This window comes from Sarcophilus harrisii, chromosome 1 (genome assembly GCF_902635505.1).
Source record: "Sarcophilus harrisii chromosome 1, mSarHar1.11, whole genome shotgun sequence".
Taxonomy (NCBI): domain Eukaryota; kingdom Metazoa; phylum Chordata; class Mammalia; order Dasyuromorphia; family Dasyuridae; genus Sarcophilus; species Sarcophilus harrisii.
Window position 1 is genome coordinate 42,228,507 of NC_045426.1, and position 17,364 is coordinate 42,245,870.

Consider the following 17,364-nt stretch of genomic DNA (forward strand, 5'->3'; position numbering starts at 1 on the left):
CTAGGGCAAATCCTGCCCTTGACACATAAGGACTGTGTGACTCTGGACAAGACCTTGGGGTGCAGGGGAAAAAAAAGCCAGTCTTCACTGGTAGGGTGAATGTCCTCATGTAGGAGTTCTCTGTGGGCCTGGTCCCTGTCCCTTCAGATGCCTGATGCTCACAACCTCACTATGAAGGAGACATTGCTATTCTGACCAGCCCAATGGCTTCACCATTATAGGATGCTCTCGGAACCAATTTAAATCAGTCTGTATTATCTCCTTGGGCTCAGAGAGGTTCACCTACTCACCCATGGTCACACAGCTAGTAACAGAGAGAGATATTACTCAGGTGATCTACCTGAAGGTAATAAACAATAGCTACCATTACATTAACAGTGATAGTTGATATCCTTTTTGCTGACCTAAAAATATTACAATGTCCTTCTAAACCATACAAGAAAAATTAAATTATATTCAGAATTCTCATGTGAATATAATTTTTGCTTTAGAAATATACTTGAAAATCATATATGGAAAGCTTCTGATAATACCTATATCAGATGAATCATAACAGCCCATTCTGAACTATGCCAATATACTGTGCATTCCCTTTAGGTATAATGCAAGAACTTATTATTAACATAATAAGTTCAGAAACATAATCATCTCTGCAAATGCCATTTTCAGAAATCACAGGAGGCCTAAAAGGGAGAACTTTCTCACATATGCTGAATGACACATACTATTGAACCCCAGTTTCTGGGCCTGGGAGCAGGATTATTTGAAGTTATTTGGGAAAATGGCACCAAAAAAATCAGCACACTTTTCTCTGACATCTAGATTCTCTTCATATATGCAAGTTATCACAGGAAACATCCCTTGGCTCATGTGCAATTAGCCACTCAGGCACAAAAGGGCCAGGGAGCCAGCAAATACCTACCCAAGTCCAAAGTAATCACATGGCCATGTCAAAGGGGGCTTGTTATTTCAGCTCACAGTGTAGGGAGCCGACTACGCTGAAAAGACCACCTGCCATGTCAAAAGGCCCTCCAAAAAAGACAACAAAAAATGTAAGGGAAGTCAGCAAAGAAATCGAGAGCTGCTTGAATAATTTACAGGCCTTCACAAAAATTACCACACCATTAACAAATTCAAGAGCAGATCTTTACTGGCTCCCAGCAGCTTCCTGGTGCTTGTGTCTCTATAGATCAGCTATTGATTCTCCCCCTCTTGTTTATACAACAGTAATCTCCTCTGAAAACAGGCCCAGAAAAGACCCACAGATAACCAGTTTGGATGCCTTGTCTTTCTGTGTGTGCAATTGTTTCTCTAGAGGATGAGAGTAATGGGTGATGGGTGGGCAAAAAGCCAGTGTTATGGCTGCACTGATGCCCTAAGAGCAAGTCCAGAAGATACCTACATTCGACATATAAAGAAGAGACTCAACAGAAAAAAGCAGATAGTGGCCATGAGCACCGACAAAAGCCATTCTGTCATGTGGGTCGGTTCATATTCTCCTGTGCAAGAGAAGGGGAAGAACATTATTTATTGCATTGGGAACATTAAGCCAAAAAAACATTTTAAATTATCTTTAAAAACAAATAAATGAATGAATCGCCTTAGCTGGAAGAACTCCAAAAGCAAGCCTGGGATTAGTAACATTAACACAACTTTCATAGGGGTTGGAAGCTGGGGGCTGCTCCCTGAGTGAGTAGTCTTAAAAACATCAAATTGGGGAATAATTCCCTCAAATGGCAATTTGATTCAATAGTTTTTGAAGGCTTCCTTTTTGCTCAGTATAGAGATAACAAGACTATTGTATCCATTGACATTACCAGTTGAGGAAGCAAATCTTTAACATTATACATTTGAAAGCAATGGGTTTTTTAGATTTATAAATTATTAGAACTAGAAAGGTCTTTGAGGTCAAATGGTCCAACCCTTTTGCTTTTCAGGAAATTGGGACCCAGAGAAATCAGGGACTGACAACTAACTGGTGAGTCAAAGCTCCAGATCTCCTAACCTGTTCTCCTTACTCTGCCTGCCTCCACTGCATTTCAGCAAAATGTCATATTCCTGACACAGGTTAAATTTATTTCTAGACCACTGCAGTGTGCACATTACTCTAGAGACTTATGAATGAGTTAATTTACTCCTTCAGGCTAATAGGATTTCCACTTCACCTGTTAGATTCCTACATGTCCTGTAAAGCCCAATTCAAAAGCATCCACTTCATGAAGTCTTCCCTGATTTTCACCAGTCAGTAACAACTTGTCTACCTTTGAACCACACACATTTTTTTCCTTGACTCCTTGAGTGCACTGGACTATAACACATGAATTATTGTAAATGGGGAATTATTGTAGATAGAAGTCTATCCCTGAAATAAAGAAAACCTGAGTTCAAATCTGTCATCAAGAAATAATACCTATGTAGTTCTGGGCAAGTCACTTCATATCTGCCTATTTTTGTTTCCTCGCTGTAAAATGGGGAATATAAAAGGATATATCTCTCAGTGTTGTTTTTGAGGATAAAAATGAAATATTTAAAAAGTACTTTGCAAAATGAAATATTTGCACTTTGCAAACTTGAAAGCATTATATACATGATAGCTATTATTATTAGACAAATAACTAGATAGAGAGATGACAGAGGAATTGAAATAGATATAAAAACAAATAGACAAGCAGACAAATTCATATGTATAGTATTCCCCTGACCATAATATATAATAAAATAATGTCCACGAGTGCAGTCTTATCTAAATGTATATCCACTAGCAACTAACAGTGTTCTCTGAAAACAGGTTTAATAATAAGTATTTGCTGATTTTTTGTTTGTTTGTTTGTTTTTCCCCAATTGTGGTGCCCAAGGTCACACAGCTAGGAAGTGTTAAGTGTCTGAGACCAGATTTGAACTCAGATCTTCCTGACTTCAGGGCTGGTGTTCTATCCACTGCACCACTTAGCTGCCTCATATTTGCTGTTTTTTAAGGAGAAACTGAGGTTTAGATAGAATTCATAAGGCTTGGTAGTGTCCTTTCTACCTTGCTCAGATTAGAGATGCTCACCTCTTATGTCAGGTATTGATGCTTCTCTTTTCAACATTAACTCTTACTCTGAGCCTTCAAAGCTCAGTTCTCCAAGTCCAGTTACTAGTAGCTTGATTTAACCATTCTCCAATTGAAAAATGGTCAAAGGATATGAACAGACAATTCTCAGATGAAGAAATTGAAACTATTTCTAGTCATATGAAAAGATGCTCCAAGTCATTATTAATCAGAGAAATGCAAATTAAGACAACTCTAAGATACCACTACACACCTGTCAGATTGGCTAAGATGACAGGAAAAAATAATGATGATTGTTGGAGGGGATGTGGGAAAACTGGGACATTGATTCATTGTTGGTGGAGTTGTGAACGAATCTAACCATTTTGGAGAGTAGTTTGGAACTATGCTCAAAAAGTTATCAAACTGTGCATACCCTTTGATCCAGCAGTGTTACTACTGGGATTATATCCCAAAGAGATTATAAAGAAGGGAAAGGGACCTGTATGTGCACGAATGTTTGTGGCAGCCCTTTTGTAGTGGCTAGAAACTGGAAACTGAATGGATGTCCATCAGTTGGAGAATAGCTGAATAAATTGTGGTATATGAAAATTATGGAATATTACTGTTCTGTAAGAAATGACCAACAGGATGATTTCAGAAAGGCCTGGAGAGACTTACACGAACTGATGCTAAGTGAAATGAGCAGGACCAGGAGATCATTATATACTTCAACAACAATACTAGATGATGACCAGTCCTGATGGATCAGGCCATCCTCAGCAACAAGATCAACCAAATCATTTCTAATGGAGCAGTAATGAACTGAACTAGCTATACCCAGAAAAAGAACTCTGGGAGATGACTAAAAACCATTACATTGAATTCCCAGTCCCTATATTTATGCACACCTGCATCTTTGATTTCCTTCACAAGCTAATTGTACAATAATTCAGAGTCTGATTCTTTTTGTACAGCAAAATAATGTTTTGGTCATGTATACTTATTGTGTATCTAAGTTATATTTTAATATATTTAACATCTACTGGTCATCCTGCCATTTAGGGAGGGTGGGGTAAGAGGTGAAAAATTGGAACAAGAGGTTTGGCAATTGTTAATGCTGTAAAGTTACCCATGTATATATCCTGTAAATTAAAGGCTATTAAATAAAAAAAAAATTAATATACATGTAAAACCATAAAAAAAAAAAAAACTAGTAGCTTGATTTACAGAATTACCTTAGAATTCTTTTTTTCATTGCTTATGTAATTATATATGTGCACATTGGCTCCTCTACAGAATATGAGCTCTTTACATCTCCAGTATCTGGCACATTAAAAAAACAACAACATAGATTTCTTCAATGGTAGCCCATCCTTGATCATTATAGATCATGATCTCTAGACAATGTAGTAAAAAAAATTCACAAAATTTCTTTGGCTGAAAAACTCATCAATTTTTGTAGTCATTCTATTGATGAGCCTTCCAAAATTTGACACATCAAGGTGCTTAATAATTGGCTTGATATGAATTTCTGGGTCTATACCTTGTAGAAACTGCCAAAGCTTATATTGCATGGATTTGTCCCTCCAGAACACAGTCTTAGTTCAATTCAATTCAATCTTCAATCAATGAATCAATCAGTATTTAGTAAAGGCTTACTATATTCCAGATACTGTGTAAAGATCTGGAGATATAAAAAGTGCTAAAAGATAGATAGTCTTTGTCCTCAGGGAGTTTATAATCTAGTAGAGGAGTTTATAACCTAATGGGAGATATCAGAGCAGAAGGAAAGTGAAGAATGCCTAGTGTTTTTATTAATGATTATCTTTTTTTGAACTCATGGTAAGCACTGAATAAATGTTTCCTGGCTGACTATTGAATAGTTTCTTACCTGCCTTTACTTGTTATTTTTTTTAAGTAAGATGGAGGACAATTTTTTTTAATTTAAAAAAATTTAAATATATTATCAATTATTGGAAAAGGAAAAACCTTAAACTACAAAATTAGCTTATCATTGTAAAACTCTTTTCTCCTTAACAGGGTTTGAAATGGAAGAATTTGGTCCAGCAGTAAAAATTAGGGATCCTTGCAAATATTATCAAAACCACACACTCAATTTTGTTTGCATCTCAAATTGAGCAATCCCATACACCCCAGAGTCATGTCAAATCATGATAAGAATGTTGTTTGCTTCCAACCATGATTACAAAAATCTTTTCAGTTAAACCACCCTTCAGTAATTCAGTTCAACTATCCCCTTGAAAAGTTAAGAAAGAATTCTATTGTCATTATCAAGGTAGAAACATGGAATCCTTCACTGATGTAGAGCTAAGGAGATCTTAGTAGGTTACCTTGTCTAACTCTCTAATAGTATAGATGAGGACAGAAAATAAAGTGCTTTTCCCAAAGTCATACAGGTGATAACAATCACAAATATAGAACTGAAAGATATCTTAAAAGTCATAAAGTCCCATCCTCCAATTTACAAATGAGGAAACTGAGGAATAGTACTTGGATGCCTCAATGGGTGATGTAGTGATACAATATTCTTAAAAACTAGATCAAAGAAATGCAAAGTCCTGCTAAGCTAAAAAGACTTCAAATGTAGTCCAGGATTCAGACCCATATCCTTTGATTCCAAATCTACTATTCTTTTTCCCCTTGAACCAAATCACTTCCCAATATACTTGATAAAGGAAGATCAAACAAGATTTAATACCATGTTTGGTCTCCTCAGCAGAGGGTCTGATTAACACTAAAACCCTATATCAGTTATCTTTCTAGTCTCTTTGTACCAAAACAGATTGGTCTACTTAGGCTAAGGAAGTCTAAAGAAGAATAGATAATCAAAGAAAGTGAAAACAATTTGTGCTTATCATTAAAGATATGGAAACCCTGATAACATAGACCTAAATCTCAGGAAGAGACTAGATTGAAATATGAGTTCTTAACTTTTTGTATGTCATGGACCACTTTGGCCATCTGGTGCAATGGTCCTTGGACTTCTCAGAATGTTTTAAATGAGTAAAATAAAATACATAGAACTACAAAGGGAACCAATGATATTGAAATACATTTATCAAAATATATTTTTTAAAAACAAATTTACACTGTATACCAAGATAAGGTTGCAATGGATTCATGATTTAGACAAGAAAGGTGATACAGCAAGCAAATTAGGAAAGCAAGGGATAGTTTTATCAGATCTTGGAGAAGGGAGGGTTTTATGACCAAACAATAAAAAACATTATGAAGTGCAAAATGGAAAATTTTGATCACATTTAATTAAAAAGTTTTTGTACAAACAAAACTAATGGATTCAATATTAGAAGGGAGTCAAATGCATAAAAATACAAGTCATTCACCAATTAACAAATGGAAAGGATAAGAAGACAATTTTCAGATGAAGAAATTAAAGCCATCTGTAATTATATTAAAAATGCTTTAAATCCCTTTTTATTAGAGAATTGCAAATTAAAACAACTCTCTGATACCACCTCAGACCTATCAGAAGAGCTAAAAAGATAGGAAAGGATAATGACAAATGTTGAAGGAGACTTGGGAAAACTGGGACACTAATACATTGTTGGTAGAACTGTGAATTGATCCAGCCATTCTGGGGAATGATTTGGAACTATACCCAAAAGTTTATCAAATTGTGTTTTCCCTTTTGTTCTGCTTTTTCTTTCCCAACATAACTCATATGGAAATATGTTTAAAATGATTGTACATGTATAACCTACATCAGATTCTTTGCTGTCTTGAGGAGGGGAAGAAATAAAGGAAGGAGGCATCCTTTAATCCAGTAGTGCCGTTACAAGGTCTGTGTCCCAAAGAAATCATAAAAGAGGGGAAAGGACCCACATGTGCAAAAGTATTTGTAGCAGCTTTTTTTTGTGATGGCAAGGGCATTGGAAATTGAGTGGATGCTCATCAACTGGGAATTAGCTAAATAAGTTATAGTGTATGAATGCAATGGAATACTATTCTATAAGAAATGATGAACAGGTTTATTTTGGGAAAGATTTACATGAAGTGATGCTAAGTGAAATGAACAGAGCTAGGAAAACATTTTACACAATAACAGCAAAATTATATGATCTATCAACGATGCTATTCTTAGTGGAAAGTGCCATCCTCATCCAGAGAATGGCATGGAGACTGAATCCAGATCAAAGTGTACCATTTTCACCCTTGTTTTATTCCTTCTCATGGTTTTTTCTCCCTTTTGTTCTGCTTTTTCTTTCCCAACATGGCTCACATGACAATAAGTTAAAAAAATGATTGTTCATGTATAGCCTATATCAGATTGCTTGCTGTCTTGAGGAGGGGAGGGAGTAAAGGAAGGAAGGAGAAAAAAATTGGAACTCAAAATCTCACAAAAAAATGAATGTTGAAAATCATCTTTACATGTAAATGGAAAAATAATATACTATTAAAATAAAATTCTAAAAAGTCCCACAAATTTATATGGATCCCATTTTAAGCATTCCTTGGTCTAGAAATGCTTCTATGTTTCTAACACATATTTCAGAATATCCCTATTATTACCACTAAAAAGAATTAGGAAAGGATTCTTGTAGAAGCTTGGACTTTAGCTGAGACTTGAAGAAAGCCAGGAAGATCAATAGGCAGAGATGAGAAGGAAAACATTCCAGACAGGGGGGATATAGTCAGTGAAAATATTCCAGGTTGGGAAATGGAGCATCTTGTGTTTGAGGATTAGCGATAGGCAATCATTGGATTGTAGAAACATGAATAACTAAAAGAACATTGAACATGGAATCAGGAAATCCCTGCCTGATCCAAATCCTGCCTCCGACAGTGTGACCATGGATAAGTTATAACCTCCCTGAGTTTATTTCCTCCTGCATAAAACAGAGGCCGTTTTGAGGATCAAATAAGATAATGTATATATTTTCCAATCCTTAAAGTACTATTTAGACATCTACTATTATTACCAGGGCCAAACAAGAAAAACACAAAAATTTAGGAATATTGGGAAAAAGTCAGAATCTAATTTTATTTCCCTAATATCTATTAAACACAGTTGAAATACATGGAATCATGGGATATTCAGAGCTCTTTGCTATAGATACTATATGATGATTTCAGTATAGGGAGAATAATGATAGCTCCAAAGGGTACCTGGACCCAAAGAACTAAGTTAGCTCAGAACACACAAACCATGAAAGTGAGCTGGCTGTCCTATGACAGCAATCTACCTTGGGCTGCCCACGGAAATATTGGTCTTTCAATGCTTCCATCTTGATCATGGATTAGGTTTCTAATCTAAAAATGAATGGCTAGAGTAAATAATATATGTACATACATATATATTTTTATTTGATCCTCACAACTCTGAGAAGTAAATGCTATTATAATTCCTTTTGTATAAATGAGAAATTAAGGCGAAGAACTAAATTGACTTGCCCAGAGTTAGTGAGTCCAGTAACTCAATAAATATTTATAAAGTGTCTAAGGCTAGATTTGAACTTCCTGACTCCAAGCCCAATAGCCTCTCCATTACACCACCTAGCTACCAAGATAAGGAAGAGTCTCAACATTATATAGCCTACACAAAAAATCCTTGTTCTTTGTGTTTATTCTTGGAAGGATCTGTAAGCAAGTTAACATTATTGGATAGGCAATGAATCCATGAACGAATCTATCCAAAATCCACAAATGACCAAAATGATGTATGCAATAGCTGATCTTTTGGAATGTTGAATCTGTTTGTATTTTAGGAAATTGACCTACCAATCAAGTGAATCTAGTATGGTCATACAACAACCCAAAGACAGTACAAATGGAGTAAAAGATCTATATTCTAGGCCTGCTTCCCCAAGATGATTCTGGATTAGTAAGGGCCAATTAAATGGACTGCCTGTGTGTGTATATCCTGGTTTTCCCTAGCAGGGGAAAATGCCTATTTGAAATCCATTGTATATCTTCCACTGCTGGGGATGTAGCTGACGATAGTAGTAATTTTGCTGATTATCACATCTATCCACAATTAGAGTTTTGTCCAATATGTATTCCCTCCCATCAACACCACCATGGAATGCTTCACAGGAAACTGCTCCCTGAGGTTAGTCAATGATATATTCATTGAGTTTAAGGGCCATTCATCTATGGCCCACAGGACTGAGTCCAGCTCATCACTTGTTTTTGTACAACATACAGCTAAAAATTGTAGTTTGGGCCCCTAAGCTAGTTATTAATGGGTTTCAGGTGTATTTACCCTACTAGGTAACATATCCATTATCACAAGGGCCTTTAAAGAAAAAATTTTAATACAAAAGGTAGGATTCTCTTATGTTAAAAATTCTAGCACCATACGTGTCCCAAGGGAGATATTTGAAGGAAGACGGGCCCTTTAGCATTCGTTAAATTATATCACATAGACAGTTACCGACACATAGAATGATAAAAGCAATAGATATTTGCAAATTCCAGGAAGGATCAGTTCATATCTTGTTTAAATTTTGTATCTTTCCTAGTATTTGTTCTCTTTACGAGCTCAATAAAGCCTCATTAAAATAACCTTAAAAATTACCTAATCCAATTCCCTTTTATTATAAGAATTCAACTTGATGCCCAAGTAAGGTTATATGGTTACTTCTTGGCTTAGCTGGAACCAATACTTAGGTCTCCCAACTGCCAGCACACTTACTCTCTTAAACTTTGCTATCATTACTATACCTTATTAATGGGATAAATATCCAAAGTATGGATAGAAAGGGGCAGCTCAAAACAAGGTTTTAATAGGATCAGATCCAGGAGAACAGTTAGAGACAAAGAAAAGATATAAAGATGACAGTTCTATCACTTGAGCAAGAATTAGAGAAAAGATACCAGACTAGGTCAGAATTCTGAGACAAAGCTAGAATCCTAAACCAAAGACCAGGAGACTATCTAGCTTAGCTGCCAGAGAAAGGATTCAAAAAGCAACAGAAAAGAAAAGATGTCAGAATGAAAAGACAACATAAGGAAACCACTGTTGAGCTCAGTGAAAGCACATAGGTGCCTATTTCATTATAGAAGCTAAGAAAGAAGTCTTCCCTTTGGAATAGACCTTAGAAAAAGAACTGATTTTACCACTGGTCCTGGAAGCCTTCAAGTAAGGAAGCCAGTCAAATCAATCTTCCACTGCAGGACCCAAGATGGATAGCCAGGTTTCCAGCCCTAGATCTGCTCACAACTGATATGAGGCTAGTCTTATGTTTTTGGACCTCAATTTTCTTATACATGAAATTAGAGGGTTAGACTAAATGTTCTCTAAGACCCATTCCAATTTAAAATCCTGTTAGTCTCTTTGCTAGTGGTGGAGTTTCCACAAAGACACAGTCCCATGAGTCAAAAAGACATAGGAAGAAATGTGGTGAATGTCAAAAATAATTCTAATAAGCCTGCTAGAGTATATCCTCCAAGTCATAGCTTGAGTTCCATGAGACTCAACCCAATCTTCAGTCCTTGGTTGGGAGAGCAAGTGCTCATTTTCAGAGGTTCCTGAGGAGTGTTATATTTTAGCTTTTGCTGGCACATCCTTGGAGAATGTACACCATGATAGAGTGGAGGACCTGGGCTTCTTGGTGATGAAAGTCATATTAGTAGTAATAATTTTACAGGAGATTCCCTGGCAGTCAGCAATGAATCACAGTTATGAAACCACAGTTGAGTGATTCTAAGATGTTTGTTTTTAAATAGTGACAGATTTTTTAAAAAAAAAATTAGTTTTCCTCTCTTCATACAAAGGCATCTGAGTGCCAAATCATGTACACAATGCACACATCTTGAATGAAATTAGGTGGTTAAAAATCATGTTTTAAACCTGAGTCAACTATTAATATAATCCCTTAGGCTCTCAAAATTCTCCTCATTACATTAAAGTCTACAACCAATTTTTAGTTTGTGAGGATACTGTGGTGACTGACAGAGAAGATTAATAGTAGATTGGAATCAGGATAACCTGTCTGAAGGAGCCAATTAGAAACAAGCTCAGAGACTGTTTCTCTAGTAGAAAGTTTGTTACGTTATTGGCTCAGATACAAACTTTCCTCCACCAATCCATCACCATGGGAACTTTTTTCTTGTTTTAGAAATTCCTTCTCTTACATAGGGTATTCTGATCTCATTAAGGATTTGGAGTGGGGAATGGAGAGCCAGATAGATAACAAGATTCAGAAAGCTAAAATCTCACTACTAGACCAAAACGTGAACATTCTAAAAATAAATAAATAAAGGATTTGGGTAAACAAGAGATAGTAAAAAAACATATATATCAGGAAGTTAAGAAAGTTTTAAAATAAGAAAATAGGAAGTCAGCCCTAAAGATAAGACAGAACACAGTTGAGGAAGAGCAGGTGATACTGAATAGTGATAAAAATAAAACTGCTACTTCTACTGGGGAGTAAAATGTTTGGCAAAGAGGAAGTATTGTATTATACAAAGGGTAGCTCTAGCAAAATAGTGAAGTGGCTTCAATTCATCTTTTGTTCCCCAACTCTGACTCTCCAATGGTATTTTGTGGCTGCATGCAGCTTTCTAGATACACAGGGTCTTGCCAGGGTCTTCGTCTTTCCTTTCTTCATCCTTCTCCCTGCCTCCCCCAGTCAAAAAGGGCTAGTTCTTGGTCATGTTCTGTGTCAGGAGATGCTGGAAAGTGAAAGGTGAATCAGTGAACCAAACTAACCTAAAGATTGAATGTTACTCCACCTTAAAATCAGTACTTTTATCCAGCTTGTTTTGATGAATTGAGAACACAATCCCCACAAGACATAGATTCAAGTCCCAGCTGTGACACAATGTGGACCCAGAACAAGTCATTAACTTCTCAATACTCCAGTCATACCCTTCTCAATGGCAATCTCCAAGCTATGAGATACAGAGCAGAAACTAAGTTGCTTTGGCAAAAGGCACTTCCTCACTCTCAATTAGAACCTGAGTTTTCTGAGTCCCAGTCTTCCTGCTAATATTAGGTTGCCTCTTTATGACTGGTATAGAGGTAGTTATTATGTTCATGTCTTTCTTCCCTATTAGAATGTGAGTTCTTTGAGGACAGGATCTCTTTTTACCTTTCTCTGTACCTCAAGCATTCAGCATAGCACCTAACCAATGGGGCTAGGAGATTCTCGATAGAGCACTGGGCTTGGAGTCAAGAATTCTCATCTTCTTAACTTTAAATCTACCTCAGACACTTACTAGCTTGGAAAAGTCACTTAACCAAGGAAGGAAATGGCAAACCACTTCATTATCTTTGATGAAAACCCCAATGGAGGTCATGGAAGAGTAGCACGTGACTGAAACAACTCAATAACAACTGGTCAATTGTACACACGTAATAATGCTTGTTGACTGACTACCACTAATTCCCATTTCCTATAGCAGGCAAGCATATCTCAAATGCTTATTGAGAATTGAATACAAAACTATTGACCAAAGAATAGATTCTTATACTTTTGGTCACAGAATCCCTTTATACTCTTAAAAATTACTGAGATCCTCATCCTTTCAAAGAGTTTTTGTTTATAGGGTCATATCCACTGATATTAGAAATCAAAATGTCTTATAATTATAAAAATAGTTTTAACCTTTCAGACCCAGTAAAGAGTTTCATGTATCCTCAGTATACCACTGACCATGCTTTGAGATTAATTTAACTACTACTTTGAATTTGGGTCTTTTCCTCTCATTTCACAGGATCATTGATTCTAAAGCATTAAATACTTCAAAGACCATTTAGTTTGACTTCCTTTTTTTAAAAGAAAATGACAACAGCAATGCTGAAGCCTATAATAACTTCCTTAAAGTCATCCAGGTATTAAAAGTAGAATTCAAGAGCAGATCTTCTAACTCCACATATATTGGTCTTTCTTGTCCATTACAATCACTTCATAGTAACTGTTATTTTTTTTAAATCAAAACAATATTAAGATCAAAGTGTTTGAGCTTTAAGGGATTTCAGAAGCATCTAGTGCAAAAGCTTCATTTTACAGATAATAAAATTGAGTCCCAGTCCTAGTACCAATACTCTGACTTCAAAGTCAGAGATTTTTTCAGTTGTTTCAGTCATTTTTTCAGTCATGTCCAACTCTTCATGACTTCATTTGGGGTTTTCTTGGCAGATATATTGGAGAGGTTTGCCATATCCTCTCCAACTTATTTTACAGATGAAGAAACTGAGGCAAACAATGAAGTGACTTGAGCAGGGTTACATAGCTACTAAGCATCTAGGGACAGATTTGAATTCTTCCTGAATTCAGGCCTAGCACTTTATCCACTAAGCCACCTAGCAGCCCCCAACAGGAATTAGCTAACTTGATAAATCATAGACTCCTAGGATCTTAAAGTTGAAAAGGACCATATCAAAGGTCCTCAAATTACAGTCCGCGGGCCAGATGAGGCAGCTGAGGACAATTATCCCCCTCACCCAGGGCTATGAAGTTTTTTTATTTAAAGGTCCACAAAACAAAGTTTTTGTTTTTTACTATAGTCCAGCCCTCCAACAGTCTGAGGGACAGTGAACTGGCCCCCTATTTAAAAAGTTTGAGGACCCCTGATATAGATCATCTAGCTCAAACTTGTCAATTTACAGATGAAAAATACATGAAATTCAGAGATTCAAACACTGTCCCTCAAACCAGGGCTGGGATCTTTGATTCTTAGATAATTTACTACATACATCAACCTTAGCTCTGAATGTTCCTTGACCACTTCCCAAAATCAAATCCATCCTCAAAGAATTTGCCACTGATGAGGAAATGCAAGGTTGCTTCTTAGAAGCTGAAGGCATACATTTATTACAAGGGCAACTCTGGCAATTACTAAATATGTCACCAAATCACGCAGAGCTTTAGTCATCTTATCAACAAAATGAGACAGTAGTAAGACTTAAATAACTTGCTACATGGGTCATTGACAGCCATAGTTGTAGCCATAGAAGGTGAGCTCAGATTTAAAACCCTGACAGCCTTTGTGCAGTGGGGGAAATAGAGGCACTGATTGCTGACCATAATGGAGGATCCAGGAACAGAGGTTGATAGTTTTGAGGAAATTCCTTCCCATCTCTCTCCATACAAGCAGAGCAAATATTTTCATCTTATTTTCATTTCCAAATGGTTTAAGACATGAATGAGACAAGGGAATGAGCTTTCTCCAAGCATGATGTGTTGAGTAGTTCCCCCATCTGGTAGGAAGTTGTTTACAAAGTCTCTATAATGGTTTTGTTTGTTTTGATGGAATACCCAGGGATATATAGTTATTTGTGCTCCCCTTCCAGGGAAGTAGCAGCTGCAGGCTGCCTCTGCCATACCCAGTCTATCCAGAACTACAGAAGCAACTAAGGCACTTCACCTGTCATGTAAGCGTGCATGGCTGCAAAGGATTATAAAACTGTGCATACTCTTTAACCCAGAAGTATCACTACTAGATATGTATTTCAAAAAAAGAAAAAATTTAAAAGGGTAGGGGAAGGGAAAAGAACTTATGTGTATAAAAATATTTATAGCACTTCTTTCTGTGGTGGCAAAGAATTAGAAACTGAGGAGATTCCCACTAATAGGGGAATGGCTGAATAAATTGTAATATGATTGTGAGGGAATACTATTGTGGTATAAGAAATGATGAACAGGTTACTTTGAGAAAAAAAAAAACTGGAAAGACTTTTATGAACTGATGCAAAGTAAAATGAGCAGAACCAAAAGAATATTGTACATAGGAACAGCATTATTTTATGATAAAAAATTTTGAAGGACAGCTATTTTCAGCAAAAAGAAGATCCAAGACAATTCTAAAGGAACTTTTATGAACTGATGCAAAGTAAAATGAGCAGAACCAAAAGAATATTGTACATAGGAACAGCATTATTTTATGATAAAAAATTTTGAAGGACTTAGCTATTTTCAGCAAAAAGAAGATCCAAGACAATTCTAAAGGAACCGGAATTAAAAATATTATCCATCTCAGAAAGAACTGAAGGAATCTGAATGCAATTTTGTTACTTTCTTTATTTTATATTTCTTTTCCTCTGTGTTTTCTTTCACAACACAATTAATATGGAAATATAATTTGCATGAAAAAAAAAGAGTTCCATATTTCTCCATCTGCTGGTCTACTGAACATCTCACTAAGGCAAACCCTTTCCCCCAGGATAGCAGTCAGAGCACAGATTTGGACCTCTTACATAGGGCTGTTATGAAGGATCAAGAGAAATAAGATATGCTAAATTGATTGCTTGATAACTTATTTCACTTAGAGAGATATCAATAAGGACTAGATAAGTGACAGTTGTTTGGGTGACAGAGGTCTACATGAGACTGTTTGAAAGACCACAAGCTTCATCTCATTTGATACTATCGCCAACTTATACCCAGATGGTCATCTATAGGATGCCAATTAGAAAATAAGATAGGAAAGGAGGAAAAAATGATTTAGAAGAGAAGGATGAGAAAGCAAAAAAAAAACGCCTCATCGGCCCAAGCAGAGTATAATTATTGCCGTCCCCTCAAGGGGTAAGGAACATCATGCACAATGTCCCAGAGGGGCCTGGACTTCCTATTATGTTTATTAATCATCTTGATGAAAATGGAAAGCCTGCATTGATTAAATTCCCTAATGATCCTAAACTGAGCAGGAGAGTAAATTCCAGAAAGGATGGATTTATAAGGCAAGTAGGAATATTAATCAGCTCATCTTCTCAGAACCGGTAGAAATAAATGAGATGGGATTTACTATAGATAACAGCATTGAAGTACACCTGGAGGGAAATGATAATGAGCCTCGATTCAAAGGAGGAAGCTGCTGTTTAGGAAACAATAATGATAAGAAATATCAGAGGCAGGAAGCGAATAATAAATTAAGGGAGGCTCAAAATAAAATCTCATTACAAATAACAATTTCACTCTCTGCACAGCTGGGACAGGGTGATGCAGTGTACAGAATTAGAGAATGTTAAATTTGGAAGGGAACCTGAGAGATCAGCTGTTCCAACCCCTTCAGGCCCAAACAGGAGATGTTACTTGCCCAAAAACACACAGTGAATCAGGGACAGAGTGGGGTCTAGAACCCAGGTCTCCTAAGCATTAATTCACATCTACTTCCCCCAGATCTTGAGTTAAAAGCTTGTCTCTTTGCACATAGGAATTTGGTACTTTCATTAAAAGAGGATTCAGTTTAGTTCCCAACTCTCCTGTTGATGTGTTTTGGGATTTTTGGCTACTCTAGTAATATTCCTGTAGCCCAGGCTATAAAATATAAAATGTTAGGGGAGGCTGGGATGGTAGCAAACCAAGTTATTAAGAGAAGCAGACCCAAATACACATGTCTTTCGGGAATTGCATAAGGTACCTTAAACTTTACAAAGTAATATAAAAGTCAGTACTAAGCTATAAATTCCCCTCCTCCTAGTCCCCTTATCCCCAAAGAAAACTTCTTTCCTTTTTTTTTTTAATTATTAGGTTCATCTGGCCTTTCATACAGATTAGCTACATGACCTTAAACAAATCACTCTCACTGTCCTAGACCTTTTGACATTAAAGACTTCTTTTTGCCCAAGAAATTTTTATGACTGGATATATAGGTACCTAAAACCTTAGGTATACAAATCAAACCTTTACTAATAATAAATCATAATTTTGTGACTCTCAATTTCAGTTAAGAGACCCCATATGGGGTCACGAACCACAGATTAAGAAAATGGGCCTTAGACAACTGTTTACAGTCAATAAGTCAATAAATATTTATTAAGCTTTTATAATCAGGTACCTATTTTACCAGGCATCAAGCTATTCTTTCTCTGAATATAAAGAGGTGAATATTCCTGATACTAATGAAATTAACAGTTCATTTGTTAGCCCTATCTCTATGAGAGGATGACCTAGCTGAAAAGCTGCTTGTGCAAAAAAGGGCAAATGTTGTGGCTGAAGTGGATCTTGTGAGACTTCCTGATATTTTGGCTCCTTTCTTCATTCCTTCTTGCCTCAAAGACCCTCATTCCGAGTTCTTCTCCATATGGCACCAGCACTCCAAACCTTTCTCCATCCCAACTCCCAACTCCCTAAACAAAATAGAATGTCTTATTCTGAAGTAATTAGATGAGATTATAGGATAAGAGTGTATTACATTGAAAATCAGGCTGGTGCCATGAAAGAGGGCTGGATTTGGAGGGGTTTGGGTGAGCTGGGGTTGATGTTTTGGAGTTAGCAGGTCTCTCTGTAACCCCTCAAATCCTTCTTCAGAGGAATCTGCCTCTTCCATCTCTGCCTTGGGTCAGTCCGGGGAGTACTGCTCACGGGTTTGGATTAAATGTGTGCTTCTAGATATAGAAAGTG

The 17,364-nt window shown here is 36.5% G+C and overlaps 1 protein-coding gene across 2 annotated transcripts in view; it reads right to left on the reverse strand.

Moving 5' to 3' along the window:
* The window catches only part of IL5RA (interleukin 5 receptor subunit alpha), a 50,048-nt gene that overhangs the window by 5,479 nt on the left and 27,205 nt on the right, over positions 1-17,364 (reverse strand). The window contains exon 11 of one of the 2 annotated variants that reach the window (XM_012543582.3): positions 1,403-1,499. In XM_012543582.3, the coding sequence (XP_012399036.2) occupies positions 1,403-1,499 (97 nt within the window). Of the gene's footprint in view, positions 1-1,402; positions 1,500-15,078; positions 17,349-17,364 lie in introns of those variants that run through there. The other variant, XM_031954168.1, reaches the window with a different exon arrangement.